The sequence below is a fragment of the Numenius arquata genome, chromosome 14 (genome assembly GCF_964106895.1).
Source record: "Numenius arquata chromosome 14, bNumArq3.hap1.1, whole genome shotgun sequence".
Classification (NCBI taxonomy): domain Eukaryota; kingdom Metazoa; phylum Chordata; class Aves; order Charadriiformes; family Scolopacidae; genus Numenius; species Numenius arquata.
The window spans coordinates 9124560-9151107 of record NC_133589.1 but is presented as its reverse complement, the minus strand read 5'-3'; the positions used below and the strand labels follow the sequence as shown (position 1 = coordinate 9151107).

The following is a 26548-nucleotide window of genomic DNA, read 5'->3' as shown; positions in this document are numbered from 1 at the left end:
CAATTCTGTTAAAACAGATGGAATTGTGCACATTTAGCCAAAAATTTTGAGTCTGTGTTTATCTTGTGTTTCTGAATGCTCACTTGCAAGCTTTTCTGACAGGGAGAAAACTCTGAAATAAGTGGGGTTATACCCACATGTAAGTAAGTGTTAAAACTAAGGCAAAAATCTTCATTTAGTATAAAGTGGAGTAGCTTTACTGACTTATGTGGAGCTGTGACAATTTACACAAATCCAGGCTCTGTTCATAATGGTCTGATTTTCAGAAACGCTCTGCCTCTGCAATTCCAACTGAAGGCAATGAGAGCTAGGGTTGCTCTGCATTTCTGCAGGGAGAAAAAGTCAAAGGCCCTTTTGTTACCACTTAGCACATGTGCTGAGAAAATGTAAAGTTAAGATCACAGTGATTGCATTTTCAGCGATCTTGTGTATGTGTACTTACTTACATAAGGTGCAAGCAGAACAAAAATCAGATGGGGCCCCCTGCTAGAGAGACCTTATTATTTTTTTAGTTCAGTCTTGTCAAGCATAGGGCTATTTAGGCCTTTATAATTTCACAATTAGAGAAGATAGTTGCAGTTCTACTACTAATTCCATACAAATCAAACAAAGGTCTAGTTGTTTTGAATGAAAGCACGATAAAACATGGATATTCTCTTGCTCTTGCTGTGGCTCAACATGGATTTCTTCCATCACTTACACGGACTTTGTCTTCACTGTTATCCCGGTACCCACCCCGCTTTTTTTTCCTGGTTGGTGATGCTGGTTGTTGCAGATCAGGAAAATCGCAACATTTGAAGAAAAAACTCTCAACCTGCATTCTTCAACCCCAGCTGTATGATCCCATTCCCTCCTTCTCACAGGCACTACCAATTGAGCCAGCACAGGAAAGTGCTGAGCCAACTGGAAAATATAAAAGTATCACTTGTAGTGTTAAGAGTTTGCCTGCTCAGCTCCTTGACTAGGTCACAGTGGGTTTGATAGGTGCCAGAGCCCAAGGGTAAGTGTGGGAATGTGGCCCTAAACTCTAGGAGCTGGTTTCCTTTAGTTCAACTTAGCTTATATTGCAGAATTGCACCCACGGTATCGCCACAGGACAATGCTGTCTGTAGCGCCATTAGTTTACTGTAATGGAAAAATTTTAAGTGGATTTTAACATCAAGGTAACACAAACATTGTAAGTAAATAGTAAAGCCTTTATTCTCGTTAAGAACAGCATTTTGAAAATAAAACATTTGCCCATGCTTTACAACCTTTGTAGTTTTGTATACTTATGTACAGTCATCATGGTACACATTGATTGTCTTGAAAATCCTTTAAAGATGTACTTAATAAGATACCAGTATGCAACAATCAGCGGAAAAAAGGGTACGTTATAAAACACACATTAATACATTTAATAAATATATATTATCTATCAAAAGTGAGCTTTAGCTCTCATCAATTAATAAAAAGCACCTGCTTTGTAATCCTGTAAGTTGGTAGAATAGTCCAATTGTTTCATTATAAAAGCTACAATGCTCCCTTTTGCATGGCCTTTGGTTAGACCCAAGGCATCAAGCTCAAACAAAGCCAACCAAGATGCCTGTGTTTAGACTAAAACCAGAAACATCTAGTTCTATAGTATTTCATGTACCTTGTTTATCAAAACAACTGTATTTATTGAGAGTGCTCTTCTGAAGATGCTACATATATTCTGGCAAGTGTCAAACACCCTCAACTCATCTGAAAACAGGACAAGATCTGTAAAGTATGGCTTTGAACTTCTTTCCAGCCATTGATCAAAAGCCAGTTACTATAAATCTCGTTTTGGTAATAGTTTTTTCAGATGCTTTACGTTTTCATTTTTCTGCATGGGAACACCATGAGCACATAACCATCAAGGGACAACACAGTAGCTTTTATAGTATAAAAGCTAATTATAATTAACTGAACTGCGAAAGGCTTGTGCTTACTTATTATGTTGTTCACAGATGCTCTACATTCTAGGTAACTTCAATAAAAGGCAAAAGTAAACAATTTGTTTACTGTAACAAAAATATAAGTTAACATAAAGGCGCCTTTCTTCAATTAGAGTTTTATCTGGGGCATTTTACATCACGGATTAGTGACTTATAAAAAAGAGTTTCTTATTAGTAATTGTATAAAGTTGGAAAATAAAGACCCTCCTAATCTATTGCCACACCTTCACCACCACAAATTAAACCCAATCCTGCTAATTTTTAGTTTTGTGAATAGTCCACATGACTAACCCAATGAGATTAGTCATGTGAGTAGCAGTTTGTAGGATTTGGCCATATCTTTGGATAAGGCCTCAAATTCCAAACAACTTCATCAGGAGCAGGATTGGGAACTCTATTTATCAATTCAGTCACATCTAGAAAAAGAAAAAAATGTTTCTTAAGATAACTATATATTGTACAGATTTTGTCCATATTCTGTAAAGTGTGTATTATAATTCATAAATCTTGGTTATAGCATGATAAACTTTTCAAAAGAAAGCTGTCCTACCATTTATGCCATGGTCATCTTATATGTTTTTATGACGTATTTTTTAAACTGGTTTTTAAAAGCAAAATTCTGCAGGCAAGTGATGATAATAGGTTTTTTATTGTTCCAAATGATGCATCTTCTGGGTGACTATCGTTATCTTAAATACTATCTTATTTGATCAAAGCTTTGCTTAAAACAAGCAAAACATATTTCTAAGTCGCTGGATAGCATGCAATATCCACCCCTACCCTACTTGGTTGCTAAGGCCATCTAGTTACTTACAAAATAAAATAAGCAATCCCTAAAACAAGCACATGCTTCCTTTGCCTCGAGGAGGAGAGGGCAGGGGGGAGCCAACATGCTCCTTCACTCATGCATGACAGAAAAACATTGCTTCTGGAAAAGAAGGGCTTTGAAATAAAACCCTATAAGATGATCATGGCAAGAATGGCAATATATATTTTTTTCCATATATATATATATGCATATATATCTGTGTGCAACACTTAGGGACTGGTCTTGCAGCCTCTGTACCTGTATGTAGACCTACTGATGTTGACGGGACTACTCATGGGAATACAAGTCTGCAGGACGAGGTTCCTAATTCAGTAGAAATGGAGGTACATGAAGAATCAGGAAGACTCTTGAAAAATAAAAAGCTTGTCTTTCTTTTGCAGTATACAGCAAGTAACTTCCTTCTGTGAAGCTACTAAGCTATTCGGTTATTTGTACATTAAATTTTTTTTAGTTTGAAAATATATATTTTTATTACAGCATATGCAAAGTTTAGTTGTTATAAGTTTCCTATGCCCTCAAGTGAATACAATTAGCTTTTAGTATCGAGGAAAGCTAAGATTAACATTGGCCAAACAGTGAGGATACAATGATGTTTTCAATGTCCGATATGTATTAAATGTTAAATAAAGGAATGATTGCTTAAACATAATGAAAAACCATGGCACAAACAATGGGCAATGGGAACCTTTTAAATAACCTGGAGAAAACAAAGATAAAAAGCTTTGAGAAAGTCTGCCTTATATCAACTCAAAAAGTGGAGGGGAGGAGGAGGAGGGAAGAAACCACCTTAAAAAAAACAAAAACAAAAACAACAACAAACCACCTCCAGCACAGAGATTCTACTATCTAGGCACTAAATGCACAACCATATTTAAATGCACAAACAGCTGCAGTCAAGGGGACTACTCGTATGAACAGGGATTGGAAAGGGAGGTCTTGCTGCTATCTGCTGCCAGGTTTCTCCTGAAGGGTGGTCACCACTTCCCACCTGTCACCTCGTTCCTGCTTGGCCAGGAACGGCAGACGAGCTGGCTCGGGCAGTACCATGGTTGCCTTTCATCCACCATCACAACAAACTCCTTCTGGCAAACTGGAGGCATGCTCTCTCCCCAGCTAAGTCTTTGCCAAAGCGTATCCCTCCAAAATTTCACTCAATGGCTTCCTCTGTAGGAGACGGGAGAGCACGCGGCTTTGCTCGCACCCGGGGCTGAAGCTGGAATAACGGGGAAGGGATCCCAGGGGCCAAGGAGAGCTGCCTCTGCGCTGGACCTGAGCTTTCTCTCTGCCTCAAGAAGCTCCGAAACTCCCATGAAACATACATAGACCCTTCACCCCTCCAGATCTGCATCTCCTACACCAGCTTTTTAAAGAGAAGAGGATCAGCCTACAGTGTAATGGAAATTTAGTTGCCACAGAGCGACGATGCTTGACTACACATGGTTCTTTGTGACTTAACAGTACAACTAGATAATGAAGCAAACAGTACTCTTCATGATGTTTGAAATGAAGGGAAAAGGAGCAAAAGGGAAAGAAATCCTGCATGTTTTCACACTGTAGTGGCAATCTCTTGTGGCAACACGAATTAAGTTTAGGTGAGAGGAGGGTATTTTGCAAGCAACTGGCAACCAACAAAAACAGGCTTGCCTCGCACACTAGTTACAGACAAGAGAATATCTTACATTTCAGAATACAATATCCCCCCTCTTCCATTTTAAGGTGTGCCTACTTCTGTTTGAAATTAGATTCAACTTCAGTTTTACAATTTTGTTTTTGCAATTATCAGTTCAACGGTGTTCACATTTGGACAAAATCCTCTGTAGGATTTCGAAAGCTCCTGGATGTTTTGTTCCTTTGTTCTGGTACTTCTATGGATTCCTCCCTCAAAGACACACTGCCAGGGAACAACATCTGCAACAAGGATTCTTATTTTCTACAGCCTACAGCCTTTCACCAGAGGTGTCGTCCAGTGTAACTTGGTGGAGCAGTTGGTATCTGGAAATAAGGATAATAAACCCGTAACTGAGAGATCTAGTCTGTTCAAAAATCAGTATTATCATGCTACACGTACACGACAGCTTTCCAGACAGTAGTTCCAGAGCAAAATGGTACAAAGAAACTTGTCTTCCACCCATTTACCTCTCCGTAAAAACCATGACTATATATAGAGATTAATCTCTCATTTTGCTATCTGATGTGCTCCATTAAGCTTTGTATCTACCTCAAAACAAAAAACCCACCCAAAACAAATCCTCTAGCTCCTCATCCTTAAACTGCCCTTTCCTGAGCTGCGTATTCTGGTATCAGAAAGCATAGGCAGAGACGAATCCAAGCATCGGGCACAAATGAATCCAAACATCAGGAGGATGCTATTCATTACCGACAGCAAAGCACAAGCCTTTTCATTTTATTCAAGTTGATAAGTTTCCCACTGTCTTACCCACACCAGAGAATCCTTGTATCTAGTCCCTCTTGTTCACTAAAATCAACCAAAAATTTACTTATTAAAAAAAAAAAAGAAAGACACCTGCAATCAGTTCACATTATCTGGTTTTAAACGTAGAGGTTGAGTTATGGAATCAGCTCATGATTCAAAATAAAGAAAACCCAACTCACATGAGTATAAACTGGCTCATGGGTAGATTTTTAAGAAGCATGTAGGTATGCATGAAAAATATGGGGATGACAATTCTTCTTTTTCAACAATATGCCTCCTATATTAAATGTCTTCAAGTGCAAATTACGCATCATATGAAAAACATTTACAAAGTCTTTGGCATCAGATCACTACACCATTCTTACAACAACCAGGCTGCAGAAAAAAAAGGTCTTTCAAAGAATGGCATGCCAAACTAGTGTCTAAGAAAGAAAAATAAATGCTATTAACATTAAATTATTCTATATTCCTCTTCTATGCATCGCTTTCCAAGAGACATACACATCTGTAACTTACTTACAAAGAATTACATTCATTTTACAAGAAAATGGAAGATATGAGAGAGACCACCACTATCTGCAACAATGATTCTTATTTAAAGTAATATACTGGCCTGTAAACATTTCTGTGACTCACATCATCTTGAAAAAAAATCAGGTTAGAGATTGTGTCACTTAATAGTTATGCTAAATACCTTAACACAAATTTAATTTGAAAGGGCCACTGAATATGTACTGTCACCAAAGAACTTGGTTCACTCAAACTACACAGCAAAATGTGAATGGCCAAGTAAAGAAATGCAAAATACTTTGTAATTACGTCTTTTCTAGAGGGAAGGGAAGCATTACATGCATACTTGCCGCTTGAATTTTCATTTATAGCTTTTCCCCCTGCTGTGAATAAGCTAAAAGCAGATTTTTCCATTAGTAGTGGTTGCATATATCAGTGCATATCAAAGATTTCTTAAGTCATCACATTTTGATACTTACAGTCCCACCATTTAGCACAACTGCCATCTCAGTTGGCTGATAAACATTGCTTCTAAAAGGAGCACTAGGTCGGCTTCCCAAACTGCCATTTCGAAATCCTGCCGTTCTTAGCGCTGTGTTTAGAAAAGAGAGATCGTTCTTAGGAACACGTTTAATGCTGTGCACCTCCTTTGAAATCATAAAAGTCTCTTGCTTCTAGTGTAGTTATTGGGAACTTTGCCACTGATTTTAGCTTTCATACTGCCGTACCAGTTTTCACATTGCTTTTGAACAGCGGTTTTTCTTATATAGTTGGGGATGGATCTCAGAAGAATCAGTTTTACATAAAATTAACTGTTTGCTGTGGAATGGGAAAAAATTTACTGGAACCAAATTTTTTAAGTTTGCTTAGTCTCATTCCCATAGGAGCTAAGTGTCTTCAATCAACGAACCGTTGATGTATCTTGCGCAATATATTTTGCGAAGTTCTTACTGTATCGGTCTGGACACTGTGGGGTTAAGTAAAATGATACTACGTTTTGCTTTCTATCAAATTCAGAGGACAGGGATCCAAAACATTGCTCGAGCCAGTGAGCAAGCTCACAACCCCCCTGGGCATTACTTCAGCATGACTAGCGTATAAGGATTTTCCAGATGTTTCAGATTATATTTACTCTGAGAAACTGGAAATATGAAGTAAATATTGCTTTCCAATAGCTTAAACATGGGAAATGACTGAAGGAAATGAGAAGATGCCGATTGTCCTTCTGAATGTTTCTACCAGAAATATATCAGTCTCTCCGTTAATTTTAGCACCAGTTTGGATTCACAATGTATATTCTGAATGAGAGATATGCATAGTTAGGGATATGCTTCTTCCTCTCTAAACCAGTCTCGGGATTGGCACATAAAAACTCTCTTTTTACTTCGGGGGTAAATAGCAGCTTCACTGAATTCAGATGTGGCCAGGGAACAGAGCTCGTTTATCCACGCGACTCGCACGGTTACAACGGGCAATACTCATCTGTGAGCTGGTAAATAGAAACACGCCTCGTTCAGGCACCTGGGGCAAGAATTTCTCTTAGATTTAATTCAAATTACAATTCTACACTGTCTGGCTGAAATTGTGAATGAGCTGAACTTTACAAGAATTTCAGCACAGACTTGAAGGAGGCCAGGATTTAATATGGATGCATTGCGTGGAACAAGATTTAAATGGGTCCTACTGCCATATGCTGTCCTCTGCACTGCTACTCCCCTCTCTGGGAGTTGTGCACAGAGATAAAGAACAATATTGATTTAGCACAGAAATTTAGAAATCCAGCCCTGCAAATGCTCAGTTGTTGACTTCAGACACACACAGACCCTTACTTGCTCTGTATTTTAAAATCAGGTATTTTTGCAGAACACTGGGAGAATAAAAGATGAAAATGCCTAAACTAGAATCATGTGATTTTTATTTTATATTTAACCATCTCAGGGTCAGTAGTACTCTTTCTTTGTAGTTTGGCTTCTTAACTGCACGTTAAACACAAATGATTGCACTGGAATTTGCTAGTCAGATAAAGAAAAAAATCTCTTTATAATAATCTCTTTATAATTTTATCATTAAAATACTTACACAAAATTTCCATGATCACTTCAAAGTTATGTTAAAGAGCCAGTAAATTTAATTGCGTATTGCTAAATTTTTCTTCCCCATTATTGCAATAAGTCTAAAATTATTTTAACATGAGAATCAGAGACAAAGCTTATGGACAAAATACTCACTTTGGAATTTTTTTTCTCTCATAGAAATGTTACCATTTTTCCTTGTACTTTTCCCATTACTATTAAATACATCTACTTGTGTAGAGGATGCATAGGTAAAAAAAAAAGTGCCAAGAAGATTGGAGCAAATGTCATGTCAAAGACTGTTTTTAACACGTAGTTTAAATTTTGTTAATTTGTTAACTTTGCTTTTAGGCTTTGGCTCGGAGGGTGACTTGTAGTACTAAAAGTTATTAAACAAAATTCAGGACCGGAGCTGCTTAGGCTTGAGCTTCTTGACAGCTGTAGCACTCGACATTTCGCATCCAGAATTTTCATGTATAAGGCAAATTCTCTTTGCTTTACCCAAGTTGCCAGACCAGCGTGCAGTGCACTTCCAGAGGGCACTGAGAACTCAGTCCACTAAGTTGCCTTTTTCCAGGGTTTCTAAATATTTTACTAACTTTTTTACAAGACACAGGTATGAAAATCACTTTTAAGTAGATATTTCAACTAATCTATCATATGAATATTAAAATCCCAGATTAGTATGTTGTTTAAATAACTGACTGTAAAATACTTTTGCTTTATTAATGCTTAATGATATTCCTGGAATAGAACAGCTCTTGTTGTTATGTATAACTTGGAGCCACATTTTGCTAAGAGAGAAACTAGGAGAACATATGCTTGTTTGAACTCATAGTTTAAAGATGTTGTTCAGATTCTTAAAAAGCTGCTTAAAATATTTTTTAAAAAAAAAAGCAAAATTGCTGAATTACTCTATACAAGTATTAATGGAAATAACAAGAATTAATGGAAAATGTGTTTACCCAAGCAAGTTTTCTATTTAAAGCTAATTACTAAAACAAATATTATAGTCAGGGAACTAAGAGGTGTTTTCTGGTATCGTGTCTTCCAAAATTTTACAACTAGCAGATCTTACATTCTTAAACATCATTCTTAAGTATAATTGAAGAAAGTACCATTCCTTTAATTTCTAAACTCTTAATGATGAATTCTTGAATTGAGGTTAATTAAATGAATAAAAGAAGAGAATATACTCTACATACCTGCAGAGCACCAATTGCTAATAGATCCCAGGTGCTCAGCCACTGACAACCACCGGTACAGTGATCTGATTTAATTAACACTTCAACAGCCATAATATGAGTTAAGTGTTATTACCTGTATTTACTTTAAGTCTCTACCACACTAGTAAGTTTTGTCTCCAAACTCTGTTGTCATAAGTCTGTACTTAAAGAACCGCTGCAAAGGAATAATGAATCTGTTTTGATTTATTAAAAATGTATGTATCCTTCTCCCGCATGCCATAGAAATAGGAATGACATGCATTTATTATGATAAATATTAATAAGGGCATCAGATAAGGAAATCTATTTTGTATTGTACTGCGTAAGATTCAGATAGATTAAAACAGAACATAAATTGCATTATAATAGATACTATAATGATTTTATAGCTATCATACGTCTATCCATTTCACTAAAACACTTAATCACTGTTTGATTAGATCAAAAAGGAGCTTCCAGTTCTCTTTGTAAAACGTATGCATGAATGGATATAATACAGAGAGAAAGATCCAGTTTTGTTCTTAGATCTGCCTTAGTCAGAAATAGCTCCACTGAAGCCACTGCAGTTACCTTACTATGAAATTAATTTAATGACGGATGGAGGACAGAAAAAAAAAAAAGCTTTTACAGTCCATCGTGAAGCTGCCTCTGCTGCTCTGGAACATTAGTAATAAACAACCACTCTTTTATCCATGCAATTTTTTTGTTTGTTTTACCACTGTGCTCACAGGATCTTAACTCCTTTCTGTTCAAAACTTTCATACTAGGAGACCTTTAAAGTTCCTCCTAAAACACTTAGAGGGAAAATGCCTTCCTGACCCAACACTGTACCAAACGAGTGCTGGCTTCCTCCTCCTGGGGTCTACATCCAGAGGAGCTCAAAGATATATAAAGATGAATAGGAAGGTGAAGTGCCTGGACAACATGCCCCAAGCTGCCTTTTGGGGGCTGCCAAAGCAACGTGGCAACTATTGGCTGGGATACGGAAGTCCTCTTTTCAATTATAGTGAGTAAAAAGCAGTGTGACTAGTACTGAAATCCTTTATCCAACTGTGGGACAGCACCAGACCACAACCTGCACTACCCAACGCCGGGAAGCTTGTGCTTCCCATCGCTGGTCAGATAAGCATCCCCATGTATTTTCTGATGCGAGTTAAATGTTCAGCAATGGTTTGGATCTCTTGAACTAACAGTTGTTGCCAGCCCTGTCAGTAATCGCTCAAAAACGTTTTCACTGCAGATTTTAATGATATGTCATCGCACATTGTTCTATGTCACCAAACAGCTGTGACAAGGAAAGCAACCATTACCTTAAAACCTCTCTCTATGCATACGCTGTTCACATGTTAAAGCCGTCAGAACAAAGACTTTCTTTGAACTTCTCTATATGCCACTTTGCATTTTTTCCCCCCACAGTGTCAAAAAGTGGCACTAAATTCCATTATAATGGAAATATAATTAATAATAATAATTTTGTTGCTCAAGAGGCTGAGCATTTTGTAACAAAGAGCAATTGATTTTTTTCTTGTGTTTTTGGAAAATATTTATATTAAATTTTGTCAACTGAAAATGACAAAAAATATAATTTAAACTATTTTAAAATAGAGGCTATTTTTTCCACTGTGATTTTTTTTTGGCTTTCATTGTTGGCTTTGCATTTTAAATTGTTCAGTTTTTCAATGAAAGAACAACATGCAGAAGAATAATTTTAACCAGAGACATATTTTCTGTATTACATTTTTTTCATTCCCCCCCAAGAGATACCTTAATGAAAACTGTAAAAGGGAACAATATGTAGTGTGAAAAATACGGCATTTGTAATGACCCTTATTTTGAACACCTGAAAAATGTCTCTGTAATACAGATTATTTTCTTGGCTACTACAGAAAAACATAGTCCTCTATAGTAAATTCTTACCTGCATTATGCTCATCCATTGAAAAAGCTTTATTTTCCATGTAGCTCCGAGGAAGCTGTATATCTTCCTCAAAAGCTGTTTCACGCATCCTTGGCTGTGAAGTATCAAAATAATTGGGAGTGTTTTCCTGCTGCGATGGAAGGATGGTACAGTGGACCTCTGGGATGGCATGAAAAATAACAAACACCCAACCACTGGACACCAGTGCAATAGCAAGAGTGGGATCACTCCATTTGTCTCTTCGCTTTAGCTCAGCATTACCAAAGAGGTACATAGTCATCCAGGCCACCCAAATCAGAATGGAAAAAAAGAGTGTTATAATGAGGCATATTCCATTTTTCTTCCATTTCTTAAACTTCCCACAGAGAGTGAAAAGAGAAAATCCCATGGTAAATACCATCAGGAACATAACGTAAATCAAAGCCATAGCAAAATCCATCGGTTCGTAGCTGCAGGCCAACTTGTTATCTCTGACAATTGTCAGTACTAACCACTCGGTTGCAATAATGACCTGGACGAGCATCAGGCAGATCGCCACACCAGCTAGATGCCAGCCAGATGGACTCTTCCCATGTCGAACTAGTCTACGAAGTCTCCAGGCTTGAGCTAGCAAGCACGAGAAGCACAAAGCAAAGATAACTCCCCACAGAAATCTTCGGGTAGAGCACACCGTTTCGTCTTCTTGTATGATGAAAGCAAACGCCAGCCCAAACAGTCCCAGAGTCCCAAAAAGAAAGAGGAAGTGCATTCCCAGGGGGCTTTTCTTCTCCTTGTCCTTGATGAAGGGCAGCCTCACCAGCAAAATCAGCATCAGCAGTAACGTGGTCAGCACTCCTGCCCCCGCAACTGCCTCCACAACTATTCCCCAAATGGCATCCAGGTCGCACAGGTAAACGTACTGGGGGAGAAGATCCAGTCCGCACCCTCGAGACGTACTTGAGTTTTCAGAAGAGCCATAGTTGATCACGAAGAGGAGGAAGAAACCAATGGCTGGGTAGGTTTTCATTTTTCTGTCTGAGACAACAAAGTATTTGTTTATTTAGCTACAGTTCACTTTGGAGGATCTCACAGCAATTGGAAGTACAACTTGTTTCAATAGCCCATGTTTACTGTTTTTTTTCAGTGGATTTGCAGCTGGCACAGCCCACCCCCAGTCCCCTTCGCTGCCCTCCCAGAAAGCTGCTTTTGCCTGTTGTACTCAGAACACAAACTGACTCATTTCTGTGTTTGCACAGATTGAAAACAACATTTCCAAACGCTGCCCCTGCAAATATCCCAAAACACAACCAGAAAAAAAATTATGCATCCTGCTGCAAAAGAATACATTATCTACAGTACTTTATTGTTCAAATTCAGGTGCTTAAAGAATGTGTAAATTGCCCTGGGCCTGATGCAAGTGTATCAGAATTAGCCTATTTCACAGCCTTGTTCCTTTTACTGGAATAAAGGCAGTCAAGCCTCCCCCCTGCCTTTTTTTTTTTTTTTTTAAAGGATAGAGCAGTCTCAGGAAAACAAACATTGTGCTTTTTTTTTAAAAAAAAAAAAGGAAAATTTTGCTTTCATGCTCTGTCAATAGGCAGTTATAATATTCTCTCCTTTCATCCTCTTCCAAAGCCCAGGTATTAGATTGCATTTCCAAATGGGAGTGGTTGGCAAGAGAAATCCCATATTCTGTGACAATGGTGCACACATGCAGTGTCATCAATCAACTAATCAAAAATGAATGACTCATTGTGCTTCTTAGCAAGTCGAAAGCCATTCAAAGGAAACAAACAACAAAAAACAGAGCATCACTTTCCCCCATCCAGACAGTGAACAATGGTAACAGGAACACAACACATCCCACTCAACCATCAGGACCAAAAGCCTGGACAAATCCCAACTTAAGTTTTAGGAAGAACACGGGTTAGGTGCTTTAAAAAGATATATGTTATGGCATTTGCTTTTATTAAGCAAAGCAGGGCAAAGGAGATTGTTAAAAACGTAATCTTTAAGTGAACAGTCCGCCCCAGCGATAGCTGCCCTGTAAGGGCAGTCTGAAGTAAACACTACCCATACCAGCCATGAAACCTGATGCTGTTAACCTTCACTTGCACGAAAACGTTCAGAGTAAGACTCCCATTTGCATGGTATGACCATACGGAAGAAAAGCACCATATAAACAGGCAATAATATTAGTCATATAGCTCACGTAACGCGTTTAAGATAGAAAGCGAGAAGCAGAGAAAGTAGCAGTAGCTCTTGTAAGTTAGATGACAGTCCTAAATGATTACCTATCTAAAGATATTTCATAAACCAGAAATGCATTTAATGAAAACATCAAAAAATTTAATGAGAGTTGTAACAGTCCAGTGTTGTATTGAACATGATCCGTCAAAACCTATACAAAAACTGTTTACATAGACTGTCCAAAACCATACAGAGTCTCTTACAGCTGAGAATGGTGGGTTCTCTTCTTGTGCATTACAGCCGTGTAATGATCAAAGTTAAATCTTGAGGATCTCAATCTTCAAAGTAATGTTCATTCCCATTTCACTGAGTAATGACCAATGCCCGTTTTCACCCTCTGCCAGGACACAGATGATGGAAATTACGCTGTTTCCTATTCGAGGCACCAAGACAGCAAATGTGCTAATATAAATGCATAATGACTTTATGGTCTTCATTCATACAACAGACACAAAAGCTTATTACAAAACTTCAGCTCAGAAGTGGAAGCTGTGACAAATAACGTGATCTGGGACTGGATAAACAGGAAAAGGGTGATTGATGATCTTTGCCTGCCCATAGAAACTACAGTATCCTTGTACTGTTGAAAGGGCTACAATGTTCTAATGATGCAATGACTTGCAGCTAATAACTAATGATTTTTTTTTTCTACCTAGCTGTAATTTACTTTATGGTGAATGGGTAGAATATTTACTTGTTTATATCTGATTTCTATAACAGGTTTCTCAATGACTCCATCACAACGCTCATGTTAAAAACTGATTTTACAAGCAGAAAACTAATCATCAGTGAAATATATTAATTTTTGTATTGAATATGGTTACACTCAATAAAGCTCCTTGCCCTAAGAGTACATAAATAGCTAGAAGGAAACATTCTGAAGGTAATTTTGCTATTCCTTCTACGCACAAGTGGTTCCAACTTCAACTAGTGTGTTTACTCTTTAGAATACCCAATACGTCCTAAAAAGCGTGAAATGGTTGGTGCCTGCTGATACAAAGGGAGGAAATCCCCTAGTATCTACTAAGGCAAGGCTGCAAACCACTGGTACCAATTTCAAGAAGCAGGAGGTCATGTGGAAAATTATTCAAAATTCATTCTAAATGTCTCCCTAACTGGAAACAATAAACAGCCCTTAAGTCAGGATCATGTTAATTTTCCACTATCCTATCCCTTACAAATTATGATATGCATGTACTAAATTGGTTTCAATACTAGCTTTGTTTATTAGCTACTCTATAAAGACCTGGGGGGTAATGAATTAAGTGCAAGTATCTCCAGTTCTAAGATTTTTTTTCCAGTTTTCTGGTTACTTTATTCATGTCATGTAACCCTCATGTGATTGAGCTATTCTAGGACAGTCTGTTTCCATGGAGATTGTGCTGCATGGGTAAGCAGTCATATTGTCAGCCCATCATTTGTTTCCTCTTCCTATTTGGAAGTGTTTGGCAGGGGGAAGGGAGGGTTAATAAATTTTGAGTATTTCCCCCTCCATGAAGAAGTAGTTTCTTTTGGGGAATTAAGCCGTGACATAATATGTTCAGAATTCAGCCAAAATACATATTCAGAAATATTCAACTCAAGAGTTTTCCCAAGTTACTTCCATTTGTGAAATTACTTTTGGGAGAGCTGATGGAGATAATCGGTGGTTCTCTTAGAAAGCTCCTAGACAGCTATAGTATTGACCAAGAAACCTCTAGGACAGCTGACAGGTATTCTCGGCGTGAAATCATATTCCTACCAAATGTCATTAAGTCTCACTAAACAGTAGATCCTGTCCACACCTAAGCTTGCAATCAGAGCTTGAAATCTCCACATGAGAAATCTTTTCCCCACCGCTGCTATCAATATGGCCATGTTTACAACCTGTTTACTATGTATTTCTGCCTAACTAGGTAGAAACTGGCAACGTTAATGATCAACCCTTGTGACGCTCCCAGCCAAAATCCTCCTTCTAACACTGGTACTCAGCACTGAACTGGGCTGTATAGGCAAGGGAGAATACTGCATTACAACATAAAAGTTTGGTAAGGGAATACCACAACTTTAGCTGAAACCATAGATTCAATAAATTTAAAGGAAAACTACAGTGTCTTTTTCCCAGAGAAGTTCTTTTGGAAAGGAGATGCATATCAATATGGGTTCTTTCATTAAAATAGTGTCTTCCTCAAGCCTGTGCTGTGGGTAGAATGGCAGAGTCCTGCATCTCTCAAGATTTTGTAGTAAAATCTTCTGTCTGCACATTATCTCCAGTAATTACCTAAATCAGTTACTGCAGAGGAATAGCATTTTTATCTCTTTCTGTCTACATTAGCTCTTAGCAAAGTTATGCAACCTCACGGTAGTAACAATAACACTCTGTTTGACTGGCACTTCACTTCTATTACCAGAGAGCTACAGCAATAGTAATACAGAAACGGCACAGAAACACTCCAGCACAGATACAGTATCTCCTGCACAGCTGAATGGAACTGTTCATACAGAAGGAAATCAACTTGAGATTATTTTTTTCTCAGATCCCTCTCTAAAATTGTATTTCATTAACTATTAACCCAACATACCTGAAACCCAGAGCAATCACGAGCACTTAAAATGAATCAATAAGCCTTATACATTTCAGGCAAAAGCAGCACAAATTCAACAGGACAGCTTGCCAATTCAGTCCCCAATTTTTGGTCCAAAATCTGCTCTCAATGACAAGAGTACTAACTCCACTGTTTTCAACAGAGTGAAGTCCCCTACATTATCTGGTGTAGAATCACTACAGAAATGGCAGACACAGAGCTGCCCCAGCGGGTACGAAGTACAATTACAAGCAACTAAGCAGAAACAGAAAATCTCACAGTTGTCATCAAAAAGTTGTCACAGTTAAAAATCAATGAGGCTTTCAATAACCAAAGTCTTCTGACCAAAGACTGCAAATCTCTCTTATGTGGTCTAGCAGCTGTATGCTGCTAGAGAATATATAGAAAGAATAAATCTGTAACCATGCAAAGATTTAAGGTTAGGCTATTCATGGTCAGATGTGTTATCTGTTCCCCTTTTTAGAGTCCTAATGTTAATCAACTGATACAGTAAGATGCATCCAATCACAGCAAAGAAAAACAATCTAGTAAATAAAAGCAACAGTAGCACAAATAGTAACCTGCTCTGCCACACATAGGCAGAAGACTGGTTCACTGTACGATTTCCGAAAGAAAACCTCCCCCACCACGAAGTGTTGTGGAGAGATGCTAGTGAGTGAGGAATTAATCACAGCACGGGATCTCTGCCAGCTCCTTTTGATCAGATCTGAAGAATAAGCTTCAGGACTGATAACAGAGCAGCAACAGCCAAGCCGAGATCTGACTACTGAAGAGGTGTATTTCCAGAATAATAATTAATAGTGCAATTGTGCTTTGTATGCAAAAATACAGCAGTGATTTAGACATTTTCTGCATTAGAATAAAACACATCATGCTGTACAATACATAGCCTCACGGTTACAGAAAGCAAGACCCCACTTCAAAAATGACACATAGAAAAAGTACTGTTTTCATTTAGAAATACTCTGCAATGCTGAATATAATATGAAATGATCTTTCTAATGTTCTAGGTGCTCACAATTCCCTTCGGTCAGATTCTGTATATTGCCTGTGCCTAGATACTTCTGACTATAATGCCTGATGTTCATTATATTACTGATAGCAAACGTGATAGCAATCGATGTTTTTCTTTCTTTTCTAATTCTCAGACTGTTTCGATTCATGTCACAGCCTCCTGACAGATGGGTTTCCCTTCACCTCATTTCTTCTGATGCAGCGAGAGAACACCTCAGCACCAATACTCACTGCTAGTAAGTAGCAAGCATATCGCTGACAAACAGGTACTCGGTGCTGTAGCGATGATAACCATCCCAGGTGTTTGGGTTCAGCAGGCAGGAAATCCTGTTAGCCTTGGGATAAACATTAGGTCAGGTGTAAACAAAGGGTTCACCTAAGTGCTAAATCCCATCGCTATTTGGCTTTGGGGAGAGGTAGCGCAGAGACGGGGCTTTTTATTAACTACAGAGAAAACCTGTAACGCTGCGCAGACCTTCCGCGGGGCCGCTCCGCGCACCCACGGCCCCGGCTGGGCTCCCACCTCCCGCCGGCACCGGCACCGGGCGGCAGCGGCGAGGGGCCAACAACCGGCTCTGCCCCTCGCCCGGATCCCGTTACCGCTGCCCTTGAGCTCCCGCACACACGAGCGAGCCGGGGAACAGCGCAGCGGCGCCTGGCTTTGCTGCAACTACCCCGCGGCCGCGGAGGAGCGCGGGTGCGGAGCCCAGCAGCCTCCTCCTTGCAGGCCGGTCCGCAGCTGCCTCCTCTCCGGTCTCCGCTTAATCCGCCTGCAACATCCTCCTCCTCCTCCCGTACGGTGTCTATCCCGCTCCAGCCTCCTCTCTTTTGTCCCTTCACTCATTTCACTCTCCGGTTTCTTTTTCCAGACTCTCCCTCCCGGGCCTGTCCCCGCTCCTTCCCCATCCCGTCTCCCAACTCCTCTACCCTCCTCGCCAGCCTTCTTCCCCCATCCAGCGCCCCCCCGTCCTGCCCTACATCCCGTCTAATCCCCCTCCCGGACTCCTATAGCCAGCCTGTTGTCTGCTCGCAGCCACCGGGCTAATTCTGCGGGCAGAGCCGGGCGACCGGCTCCGTTGTACCCCCCGCTCCCCCTCGTCCCGGCGGCGCCGCGGCTCCGGGGCAGCCCCGCGGAGCCGGCACCGGGAGCCGGTCCCCCCCCCGCCCGGCCGTTCGCTCGCTCGCTCACTCACTCACCCGGGGCAGCTCTGTCCGCCAGCCCGCCGCAAGTCACATCCCGGCACCGGCGGGGAACGAGCGCAGCGCCGAGCCCCCCCGCGGCGGCTCATGGAGCGCCGGTCCCCGCTGCGGTGCGGTGCGGTGCCCGCCGCGCTCTGCGCCCGCCGCCCCGCCGCGCTACGGCCCCGCCGCCAGCCCCCTCCCACCGCCCCGCCCCGGCTCGGCTCGGCACGGCTCGGCGGGGCCGGGCTCGGCACGGTACGGCAGGGTTTACCCCGGGGGCAGCGCACCCCCACGGCAGCGGGGCGTCCCGGCTCCGCACCCCCGGGGAGAGGGGCATCCAGCCGGCTGGGGTGCGGGCACGGAGCTGCCGGTGCAGCCGGGCACGTCTGCGCCGCTGCGAGCGTCGACTTGCACCGTCGGACACACGTACGGTCGCAGCTCTACGTGCTCTGACAAGGTGACGCCAAGGCAGGGCACGGGGAGAGGTGGGAGCAGGCACACATGCAGGCGGGCATTCCTGGGGGCTCCTGGGCGGCACGAGTGAGTGCGAGAGAAATGCGGGCATTGTGGATGAGGAAAACACCTCCCTGGCACGTTCGCTGCGTACGCACACCTATGGCCGATTTGGGGATTTCAGAGGTGGGAAGTTCTGCAGCGCTGCCATGGCGGGGATTTTGCAATGGGCTGGGTACCGCTCACCAAATCTGCCCCAAATGCACGTGTCCAACCTGCTGCTGCCTTAGACAGCAGCTAAACATTGGGAAGAGAAAAATGTTAAGAGCCTCTTCACTGTGCAAGCGACACGTTACAGTCTGCTTATGCAGCAAAATTCAGGAGCAGGCCCTGCGAGCGCGTGAGGCCCTGCAAGGGCAATGCTGGGAACAGTTCGGTATCTGCCTCCCACCTCCCAACGTGCAGCTATTCTCCCACTCTCCAGCTTCTCCACAGCTCAGCTCTGAGACGGCTGTAACCCTTACGCACAGAGCAGGGCTTCCGACAAACTTCAGGAGGAGTTGTTTGCAGCACCTTCAGCCTATGGTGTTCATGAGCAGCAGAAACTTGCCTTTTGAGCTGGTTAGAGTATGTTTGTGTGACGCCTCTGTGATACAGCCATGCTGGATCATGCATCCGTGGTTCCATGCTGTCACTTAAACTGCTAATGAGAAACTGGGCAGCTAGAGTTGACATGGCTTTATTGGTGGGAAGCGACTGACTCCTGTCCTTCCTGAACACGGGCAGCACACCGCCCTTCTTGCCAGGTTTCCGTATCCAAAGCCTTCCAAAGGGAAACGGCTGCTCTCAAACATGCATTCCTCGGCACAGAAGAACTGTAACCTTTAAACCGATTCTTCCTAACCTGCGTGGGTTTGTTTAGATGCCACTTATTATGCCTTGGGGGGTTACCTGAACTTCTCAGCGCGGCTGACATGGAGTAAATCCGATGGTGCAGTTGGGCTGTAGTTGCCTGTGATTAGGCAGGGCGGTGGGGGGAGACCAGCTGAAGCAGATGAATAATTTCACATTTCTGCTTTTTTCTCTCTCAGTTTCTGTGCCTTGCTGATTCTGGATTTTAGGCATCGGCTTTATTTGACTCACGCGTAAGCAATAATACCCCGCCTTTGCATCAGTCGATATCTACATGCTATTCAAAGTGAAACAGGATAATTTTACAGAAACTGAGGTGGTGAGAGGTGAAGCAGCTGTAAACTGCCCAAGGTCACTCTGCAGCCCGGCAGCAGAGTGAAAAATACTGATTCACCAGATCGGTCTGTACCCCCCCCCCCCCCTCCGGCTTGGGAGCCTGAGCCAAGCACCCAAATACTACAGTAACAAAGCAAAGACCTTTTTGTGTATAAATAAACACATAGAGTTCTCTGTACCGTGCTGGATACAGAGAGGTAGACCAGAGGGAAGGATGAATCACAAGAATTCATGTGCTGAAGGTCTTGGCCCGCTCACAAGGGAGCAATGTACTGAGCCCTTCAGCAAATGCAAATCTTGGTCATTGTTCCCTTCTCTCTGTGTGTCTCTAACACAACCCGTGGTACCAGTAAAGGAAATGGCCTCCCCCATTTGCCTTTTACTGATGGAACAGGGAAGATAATGCCCCTCTCAACCATTGCTAGTGGATCATTAATGAATAAGGCTGATCTCTGTCCTCCTGAAGCAGTTTTTAGTGTTAGCTACCGTGAAAATGTATAGGACAGAACACAGAATCATCAAGGAAATTATAGGAGGACTTCGTAGAGTAACTGGACTAAATTACAGCTCCCATTGCATTACTTTTCTTAGTAGTTAACTTTGAAAATATGCTCTGAAAACATGCTTTTATTTCGGGGAAAAGCATTTCCATCAGTCAACCGCTAACTCACCAGCAATTTCAGCATTTCCTCACCTCAAGAGAGTTGGTAGAAGGATGGAGTAGGTGCTATGACCCAGGTGGACTGTGTGAATTCTCTGATTTTACATGATGCTCCCAACTTCTACACCACCTCCTGGGACCCTGCAGCGGCTGCAGCCAGCGACTGCCACGTGAGCACCGCTCGGAGGAGACTGGGGAAGGGACAAAGTGTGCAAGGCCAAAGTAAAGGTGAAATTTAGAGAACTCTGCTTATGCCATGCGGTACTTCCCACAGCTGATGACTTAAAAAGATGTAAGCTCAATGCTTTTCTTCATCTCTGAAATAGTGAAGAATACATATGTTATCTATTTGTCTTTATTTTAGACTGAGCATATAGCGTGCTCAACTTTAAAAACCCACCACTTCTCAACAATTTTACTCTTCCTATTTCCTACAACACACATTTGGTCATTGAACAGATATTTAGCTTTTTGTTTCCAATATTTGGTTTCCTGCTTATGACAATAGGTAAACAAAGTCTGTGTGATGCTGCATGTCTCCAATTTTTTCTCTTCTGCGGCAGCGCTCCTAGCAGGGTTTGACAGCAGAGAGCGAGCGTGTTAGAGCAGCGCAGAGTGGCTAGCACTCACCATCAACGAGTGCCAAATCCATATTGCCACAGACTGTCATCCTCATTTCAGAATTTCTTCTGTATCTCAACCCGAGATAAAGGCAATTTCCACCCTCTGTTCTCTTCTTTCCCTTCAGGATGCCAGGAAGGGAAGGTGTCACGCTTGCTGCAGGAGCAGGCAGAAAAGCTGTCAAACAGTATTTCACCAACAGCTTTCCCATTGTACGGCAGGTCCTGCAGAACCTCTTCACTTGGTAGACTGATTTTGCGGCTCCTGCCAGCGTGGAACTGTGCTTGTGCCAGTGCAATTTAGATAGAATATTTCATTAAGAGATCAGCAGTAGGCACATGGAAATGACAGCGATCATTAAGTCTGCATTACTATTGTTTGCATTGGGGAGCACAAAGAGGCCCCGGGCAGAGACAGGGCTGCACAGTGCGAGACGAATCCAGCCCTCCTGTGTGCAGTGCGGTCTGTAAACCAGTTTGCTTTCCAGCGCTCTGGGAAAGAATACCCTGAGACAAACCACAACCAGGCTGTGGTATCTCTTCCTACATGCTCAGATGTCCCGATAATGAACGTGACAGAAGAGAATAAAGAGCTACCGGATGGATTTGCCCCAACCAGTGGTGTGCAGTTGATTTACACCGTTTCTGACCCACAAGCAGAGGTACTTTTCATTACACAAATCCCTGCAGCGTGATTAGTTTGCCTAATACTTGCCCTGCTTTTTCTCAGGGCAGGATACAAATCCTGGTGCTCCCATTGGTTGGCAGCACCGAGGAGGCAGCGAGATTTGTGTGACCACCGCAAGATGATTTCTCTGTAACTGCAGAGGGTTTCACACGTTGCTCCTTGCGCTGCCAAAGGCAGAGTCTGCTCTCCTCAGTTCTCTGTTAAATGGGTCTGAGTAGCCAAATGTGGTTAGTGAGGAGAAGGGGAGAAGGGGAAATGAAAGAAAGAGTGAGTCATGAAATCAACATAAAGCAAAAGATGGATGGCAAGAAGGAGATGGATACATGAAGGAGAGGGAAAGAAAGAATTATTGAAACATTAAGGAGAAATGTAATCCAGAACTTCAAATATCCACGGCACAAAAGAAAGGTGCTCTCAGATTGGATAGCGTGGGTAAAAGGCCATAGTGTTGGATGTCATATCTGCATTCAGATCCCAGTTATACCTGTCTTTCAACTTGGGTTAGACAAACCAAGGTAAGAACACACCATTTCACCTACTAATAACTCTTTGATGATTTGGTAGTAAGTACAACCTGTCCTGCAGTTCACCCCATCACTTGTCTTGACATATGCCGTATGGAAAGGCAGTGATTCTTCTCCACTTACCAGCCGCAGCACTCAACAGGAGGACAAGAGAGTAGCAATGCAGGGAAGATTCACAATGCAGTCATCTCAACGCATTTCTTTATTGCACCACTAATGCATAAATGCTTACTTTAAACAGTAGAGAAACATAGACAAGTTCTGAGATCTAATGCAGCTGGTAGAATTCAGTTAAAACACAATTTGGATCAAGATGGTCTATGACATCAGGCATATGTGATTAAAATTCTTATGACTGGGAATTTTTGCACCTTCAAGTCCTCATTTCACAAGGAAAACTGCCAGAGACAGATATTTAAATCAGCATATCTCGGGTTTTTTGAATTATTGGTATACTCTCTCTGAGCCTCTGGCTAGCTAGATACCTCTCAAACTGGCCAAACCACCTTTATTTAAAAAGTTTATACTTGACCTTTGCTCAGGCACAATCCCAACTGGGGCAAACGATTTGTGGCTTTCTGTTCCTGGCTTGAGAACATTTCCTTAAAACTGCATGTGTTGGGGAGCTAGTGACCCTGCCCAAAACTGGTAGCTTCTGCTTGAGAACCTAGAGCTTCTCTCTAGTGAGTAGCTGTGGATGACAGTGGGTGCAGTGAGGTTTCTCAGTGACAGCTCTACAGCAGGGAATAACATGAAATGGTCATGGAAGACCTCCCTCTACCCTCTATGGGTTCTCATTTTTCCCTTACATCACATATCCCGGTTCTGATTGATCCACTCAAGCAGTTCTTGTATTTCTTTAGATTTTAAACAAGATGCCACCATTCCAGTAGGTAACATGCGTGTGTCTAAATGATCAAAGGAAATGTTTTCTTAGTTTTGCTACAAAAGGTCATCTTGGTCACCCCAAGCAGCCGTGCTGTAAGTGCACAGGAGGCAAGTGTGCTTCAGGCTGTGCTCACAGCCCTGTCTAGGGCTGCTGCAAGGAAAACATTGCAGTCACCTAAAATGCACGTGGAGATTTTCTACATCCCTCCTTGAAATGTTGGAGGTATGAGCCAGTGTAACTGTGTCACACTTGAATGTACTTATGTTTCAAATAGGCTTGATTTATAAGTGTTTTTATTTGTATCTGCCACTTTCACACATACACTGAGATATAAAGGTTTTACTTCTGAATGCTGCTGAGAACCGTGCTGGTACCTCTTGAGCACAGTGTGCTCATCTGTAACATCTATGGGGAGGGAGGAAACCACACTCAGGAACATTGCTGGCCGCCTTTTTTATTAACATGTTTGATGAAAAATACTGCCCCTTGTTGTGGACCGTCTATGTGTCTAACAACAAATAACTAACAGTTATATCCTAGCAGAATATTGAACCCCCTTTTTGTGAGCTGCCCAGGTTTTTCTGTTGCTGAGACTGTCACCTACTGGCCACGGAGCAGCTCACCAGGATCTCGGGAAGAAAGTCAGTCTGATTAATTAGATATTCATCTTTGTCTTTAGAAATCAAACCACTGAGATGTCCCTGCTTTATCTAACTGTAAACAGGGCAGTAATTCTGTAAATGGATCTAGATTGAGAATCTAGAAACTTCTTCATTTATAAAGTGCTTGGATTCATGGCGCTTTAATGCAAAGGAAACCAAAATCTCATCACAGTGGATACGGGGTAAAAGGCTAGTTCCAGTGAATGTAATGGGAGCAAAATGAGCCGTAACCAACGCTTAGGGGAAAGGCAAAAGAAAAAAAGGACCAACTGTTCTGTCTCTCGTGGATTTTTGTTGTGTTAAACCATGAATACAAGACAACCTTAAGAAAGAGCCACATCTTAGTATTGACCAGCAGAGCTCGACAGGAATCAAAGGACCTTTAGTGAAGATCTACGCTAAAGCTTTTACAGTAAAGGAGAAGAATTGCTCTAAAAAGCCTTTTAGCCCTGTCCTTGTCCTGCTCTCACATCTGTTGTCACTGCTAACTTATTTTCTGCCAGCTTTTGGGCCAGAACCTCAACTGGTATAAACAAGAGAGTCTAAATTCATAGCTAGAATATGGAACTGTGGGATGGTCTATTCTCCCCATTTCAAGGAGTGGCCCCCCTGTTCCTTCCCTGACCTGAGTTAAAGTACTGCCTGAAATGCACTGTGCAGCTGGGATTGTTTTCTGTTTAAGACACAGAAATGTGTCTCAGAATGTGTCTGAGCTGGCCAACAGGTACCGAACTGCAAAACTGCATCTTTGCCGGTTATTCTGATGGAGCATCACTCTTTGTAGCTCTTCCTAAAATCTGTATTTTTTTCTTATATATAATTGAGCAGTATTACTGGCGTTCTGCAGGATTGCTGATAGGAAAGGAAAGCTTGTACCAGAGAGTCTGCTTCATGACAAGTATCCTCAGCTCACTTGGTGTTACACAAGGGTATTGCTGCCTGAAAGCACATCTAAAGTAACCCTCAAGCTCTCTGCCGTATGTTGTACTGAAACTTTAAAGAGGAGGGGTTTTTTTCTGGATGTTTTTCATATGCCTCTTAGTTCACATCTGTAAAAAATAGATATCATGTACTTTAGAAATACTTTTTCACTGTGTCTGGAGTAAATCCCTAGCACTGAATTTGTGCAAAGTGGCCCATATTTTTATTTCTTACTAGATTTTTCTATTAAATGTACACATTATTTCTCTTTATTTCACTTCATTCCTGTGCTTGAACACTTAAAAGCTTTATTTATTGTCAGAGAGCATGGGATACCTGGATATCTCTTAGGAAAGCAAGTGGCTGGTTAAAAAGAAACCAGCGAGATTAGAGTCTGTGTGAAATTCCACTAAATTCAGTGAAAAGGGTCGTTTCAAAGAATTTAGGATCAGATTTCAAATGCATTTCATGAGAGGCTTTGGACTGGTGGATTCATAGAGGATGTGGAGTCTCTGTCCTCCCCACTGTAGAGGAAGATAATGCTATTTACCTCCCCTGTAGGTTACCTCACTACTCACTACTTGCGCACTGTTGGAAATGAGGAAAACACTTCAGGGCCTTTCGGTGTCAAGAGGACTTGGAAACCTCTTGGAAACCTCTGGCTCACAGCCAGGTAGATCCTGGGGCCAGCTCTCCCAAACGTCAATGGGGAAAAACCACAGCCTTTCCAGTTCCATTGAGAATACCAGCCTTTGCCTGAAATGCTCTCTTCTCAAATTTGTGAATGCAAAACTAGAAAAAATCCCCCTGGCTTTCCCCTCTGCTATCCGCCCACAGTTCTCAGTAAGTAATTTCCTTGGAGCTGGTGGGATCTTTATTCAGGCAGAAGATGGTTGGGGAGTGTTGTCTCTGTAAGTACCGTGGAGGCTTGGAAACGTGGGCTCTCTGGGAACCATCACGCAGCCTCTTCAGTCCCGTCTATCACTTTATTTATTGCATGGAGATATTTTCTCACCACTAGAGAAAGATTCACTTTAAAACTGCTCTTTTGCTGGTAGATTTACTTTGCACTGAGACATAACATGAGTTAATACTGTTTTTGAGGGTAAATAAAGGGCAATGAAGATTCTAGCCTAAAAAATGTAGCTTATGAATTTTATCCCTGCACTGCGCATTCATTTTAATGGTCCTTGCTGTGTGTTTTATTGAAGCTGAGTCATAAGCAGATCTTACTGCTTTGGAAGGAAGGCAATGGAGTTTGGGCAAAAACATTATGTGTCTCAAATGGATCCAGCAAAGAGAGACTGCTCAAGCTGTGAAAACGCAATGATGTATCTCAGCAAAAGGGAGAATTGAAGGTCAAAAAGAAATTCCTTGTGCTGTGTTGAACTTTTCATCACGTGAAGCTTGTCTGGACTCAGTGATATTTCTGGTGACAGGTCCTCCACAGTGAGAAGAGCAGATCCAGCTCTTGTCCCTCCCCTCAAAAAACAGTCCTGGAGTTAACAGGACTCCCTCCTGGGTCCCGTACTTCAGCATTATGATGATGATGATGATGAACATTTGCCCACTGCTTGGGGCTGACACACTTGGTCAAGGCAAAGCATTTTTGACTAAGGTTGCTGAGGAAGGAGAGAGAAGCTCTTGTGTTATGGCAGCACCTCTCTAGGATGGTCCCTTTGCAGATGTCCTTAAAAGTGTTGCCTTGGGCTGGAGAGGGGAGAGGGGAACCACACAGGCAGAGCCGTGCGGCTTGGAAGAAGGTGCTGTCTGCTGAACAGAATCAGCCATACCTAGGAATGTGCAGCAAAGCATCCAGCCCATCGTTAGAAGTCACCTCCATCTCACATCATGAGCGGGACTGGACTGCAGTTTAGTGCAGGAGAAGTCACAAGATTCAAAGGGGGATCTTTCATGCCTTTT

General features: G+C 41.9%; 1 protein-coding gene across 1 annotated transcript; it reads right to left on the bottom strand.

The window, feature by feature from the left end:
• Window positions 1-11970, bottom strand: GPRC5B (G protein-coupled receptor class C group 5 member B). The gene is made up of 3 exons (XM_074158455.1): window positions 10950-11970; window positions 6214-6326; window positions 1-4782 (listed from the first exon to the last, which is right to left on the bottom strand). Exons 1-3 carry the CDS (start codon window positions 11953-11955, stop codon window positions 4738-4740), a joined length of 1164 nt encoding a protein of 387 aa, XP_074014556.1. The 5' UTR covers window positions 11956-11970; the 3' UTR covers window positions 1-4737.
• Between the last annotated feature and the right edge of the window lie 14578 nt (window positions 11971-26548).